The sequence below is a fragment of the Hakea prostrata genome, chromosome 2 (genome assembly GCF_041222555.1).
Source record: "Hakea prostrata isolate BN-2017 chromosome 2, UWA_Hpros_2, whole genome shotgun sequence".
Taxonomy (NCBI): Eukaryota; Viridiplantae; Streptophyta; class Magnoliopsida; order Proteales; family Proteaceae; genus Hakea; species Hakea prostrata.
The window spans coordinates 20,326,276-20,330,328 of NC_142601.1; the positions used below are offsets into that span (position 1 = coordinate 20,326,276).

At 42.3% G+C, this 4,053-nt stretch overlaps 1 protein-coding gene across 1 annotated transcript; it reads right to left on the bottom strand.

The window, feature by feature from the left end:
• Window positions 1-1,333: 1,333 nt before the first annotated feature.
• On the bottom strand, window positions 1,334-4,053 carry LOC149023984 (RING/U-box superfamily protein). Its single transcript, XM_089144398.1, has 2 exons — window positions 3,922-4,053; window positions 1,334-3,310 (listed from the first exon to the last, which is right to left on the bottom strand). Exon 2 carries the CDS (start codon window positions 3,302-3,304, stop codon window positions 1,625-1,627), a length of 1,680 nt encoding a protein of 559 aa, XP_089000524.1. The 5' UTR covers window positions 3,305-3,310; window positions 3,922-4,053; the 3' UTR covers window positions 1,334-1,624.

The window sequence follows — 4,053 nt, forward strand, 5'->3', positions numbered from 1 at the left end:
GCAACTTTTCAGGAACCTCTGGATTTGGGGTGCTTAACCATAACCTGAACTTAGGGAAGTGTATATACGATGATCATGTAGAAAGCTAAGAGCTGGCTATTGCCAGTGCCTAGAGGATGTATCTTCCTTCACCAAGGCAAGCATCTGACACCAATGTGTATCAACAAATAGGAAAAAAGGTCTCTAGAAATCTTACCATTTACAAATGCAGCAAGCAATCCAACAGGTTGGAGATGTGTTGCTTAGGAATGATTACGAATTCGAAGATGTACCGATTTTGAACTGAAAATGGCAAAACTGATCCTAAGAAAAGAGGTCTTGGCTTTTGGCCAAATTTGAATTACTAATGAAGTTGATTAACATTTCAGATTTAATTCTGATAACCCAATTACCTGCTGCCGGTATTCTCTTTGAAAAGTTACAGGGAAGTAAGAGATGCTATTTTGTTTCTGGCTCTGTATTCCAATAGGGAAAGAGATCCTAGAGGAGAGGAACACTCTTAACAATTGTATTAATCATGGGTTGAGAGGACGTCTGTATTCCATATAGAAATCTTTGCCTGGAGAAGAAGCAAAGGCCCTGCACAGAGATAAGGAGTCAGCTACTACTTTTGATGAAATGATGGACACTAGAAGTATTAATCATGGGTTGAGAGAAGAAGAGGGGATAGAGTGAATTTTCAGACTTGGTAATATGATGAGCTCCCTCGGTGAATAAGCGATTTAAGGTGTCAAAAACTGCCATGTTCTTTGAAATAAAATTTCATGTTCAGGTCTCGCTTTTAGATTTGATACTAGCATCTAAGATGCAATTATTTGTTAAGATAGATTAGCTTTGAGGATTCTTCTCAAGTCTGGATCCCCTTCCATCAGGGAAGAACACCGTCACGCTCTCTTGATGCTTTTGGACCACACAATAGAGGCGTAAAGATAATTTTCCAAAATAAAAATAAGAGGTGCTAGAGATCGATTTCCACTCCCAGTCCCCCCAATGTACTCTAGGCTTCCAAAGGTAATCAAGTCTAGCATATCTAGAACTGAAAAATGGATCTTTCTCTGCAGCAAGGGTTTCTTCGGATGCCCATGTAAGCACCAGAGAAGTGTCATGCATGAGTGGACTTCAGATTGATCTATCTCATGACCTGCTGTTTCAGAGTCCCAAACCCTATTTGGCCATTATCTTTCACCTGTTAATCCTCACTTTTGCCTATTCCAAGCTCAGTTTAACCATTCCAGAGAAGTACAAATTAAGGACTAAAGAAGCTAACCGCATTCATGCACGGAGGCAAGTTTTAAGCCATTACAGCATTTTGGGTTTTCTTGTTACCATCATCGACATATATAATCAGGAATGCTTTGGGCCTTGTTCCAACTCACAAAGAGAGATTCATTGATCAAAGGAAATATGCACTCAAGAGGAGCCACGTCAATTAGAACCGAAACAGATTAAGCTTCCACACAAATGTTAATACATGACAAACCAGCCGAAATCCGCATTGTGAACGTAACCAATGCTCTAATCAAATGACCTACTCCGACTGGCATTAAAAAAAAAAAAAAGATTATTTAGCAACCAGTGATCAGTGATCCCTGGGACCAAAAAAAACCTTTACTCACGAAACTTGTTAGAAGAATGGCCACCATCTCCTGCTCCTGTTGCCTCTATGCCCAGGTGTAGGTGTCATACTGACATGCTGCTGAACCTGCTCAGGTAAGGCACAACGTCCCCTTGTGCCTCTTCTCTCCACGAGAGGATTCTGGAACCACAGAACAAGAACAATACCAACGAGGCTGACAATTGGAGCTGCTGCAAAGAAAAACCACCCTCCTCTGCCGGCCTGTCTCCGGGAGGAGGAGGTATCAGCAACATATTCCCCGTTGACCAATTCTCCTCTCTCTGTTCTCACATTACTGAAGTCAACTGATTCATCTGTCTCAGAATCACTGGAAATACCTGAGGAACTTTCACTGCCTTGGTCCTGTGGCTGGATCTCATGAATTCCTACTCTACTACCACTGTTGTGCTTCCCATCCTCATATTCCTTGTCATCAGTTGGGAGTTCATAACGACAAACAGGGCATGAATTCCTAGCACTCAACCATGGCATGATGCAGGAAGGATGGTACAGGTGCATGCAGGGGAGCTGGTTTGCTCTAGTACCAATTGGTATGGAATCCTTGCACACTGCACAGACCAAACTCCCATTCTTCTCATGTTCTTTATTTATAACCACAAGAGGTAGACATTTCACAAAGTTGGTGGATGCTGGAGGTGCCCCTCGTCTAAAGCTGTCATTCTCTGCAAGTTGCTCAAGAAGTTCTTCAAAGCCTCTGGTATCAAGGTAGTCACCTGGATTCCCTATGTAGTAGGGTCGTACCTCTGAATCCTCCACGTTTGTGAAGACATCGGGGATGTATGTATGCCTACTTTGTCGGATACTCCAACGGATCAACGCCCCACTTTCAGGTGAATGGATCCCTCTAACCCAGTTTAGGGGGCCATTATTTTCACTTGGACTCCTGATGTGAGCCTCTTGGATCCACCCTTCTGTACGCACAACCATGCTCTCCTCAGTATCAGCTTCTTCCCACTCACCATCTTCTGGCTCATCTAAATTCCACTGACTTGCTCCAGCATGCATTGGGTCTATATCAGTATCGCTATCAATATCACTTCCATCATCCGGTTCGATGAACATCATCTCTCTATCGAGTAAACCATGACCATCCACAGAGGCATCAGATTCCCCACCATAAGCACTGAAAGAAATTGCGTCACTCTCAGAATGGAAAGCTCCATATCCACTAAAGCTTACATTGGACTCACTCTCCCCAAAAACAGAATCTAAATTATCAAAAATTTCACTTTCGTTGTCAGACAACACTCTCCTCCATCTCCTGGACCCACTTGGAGTTGTTCGTGAGCTGATACGCTGCACCACTCTTGAGACAATATCACCATTATCCAGTTGACTCTCATGTTCTGAGGAAGAAATGGGAACAGAGTGCTGATTTTGCCTGACCAAACTAATCAGATGAGAAAACTGTTGTGAAAACAGATCCTCAGTCGACTCAGAACTCCTGCTGTACCCAAGTCTTCCCCCTTCAGAACTTCTATAATAAGGACCTAGTATGTTTGTGTCAGGATCTTCAAGCAACATATGCTTACAGTCCCCACACAGGCTATCTGTTCCAAAGCCCTCATTAACTTCGTTATCTGGAGAAAAGATTTTATTGCAAAGAGCACAACGTCCCACCTCTGTAAGCACTGGCTCCTGGGAAATATTATGTGATTCTGGATCCATGTGGAACTGCATAGATGGAAAGAATAAGCACCATAACAATTGATGAAAGACAAATGAGGAAATAGAAAAGGAAAGTTTTTGCAGGGTGCCTACTTAAGTGGGCCTATTATTCCTGACTGCTCACTTTGATCAAGTTGAAAAATTGCAAGTTACCAACCCTTAACAGTCAATTCAGAATTGACTGTTAAATTTAGTGGTCAAATGACTCTATACCCTTCTATTTCCCTCCCATCTTCTTCCTACGGTGATCTGCAACATCCCGTTGCTGCTGATATTTCTGTTCTAGTGGTGGCGATGGTGACGGTTATCGCCACTGTCATCGTCGATGAAGACGAGAGAGGAGTTGTGAGGCTCTAACATTCCAGAGCTTCTGATCAAAGATCTTAGAAGAAAGGCTTCAGGTGATTTAGGGTTTGATTCGGTTTAGTTGCCACGTTGTATTAGAGAGAAGAAGAGTAGAGTACAGATTGAAACCCTAAATGCCAAAGTGCCTTTGAATCATGTCAATGAAAAGATTCAAACCCTAAAAAGAATTGCAGATACAGAAAGCAAGCATTTGGTAAACAACGATAAAAAATTAGAACCTCATAAATGCGGGGTTTTCTGTTAGGGCATACCTGGTTCCAGAAGAAGAAGCTCAAGACAAAGAAAACAAGTTTTCTTGGTGATCACAAGCATTCCTTTTTCTAGTTTTTTCCCTTGTTTCTTTGCAACTCGTTCTGAAGTCCAAGATCTAGGTTTTTTCCTTA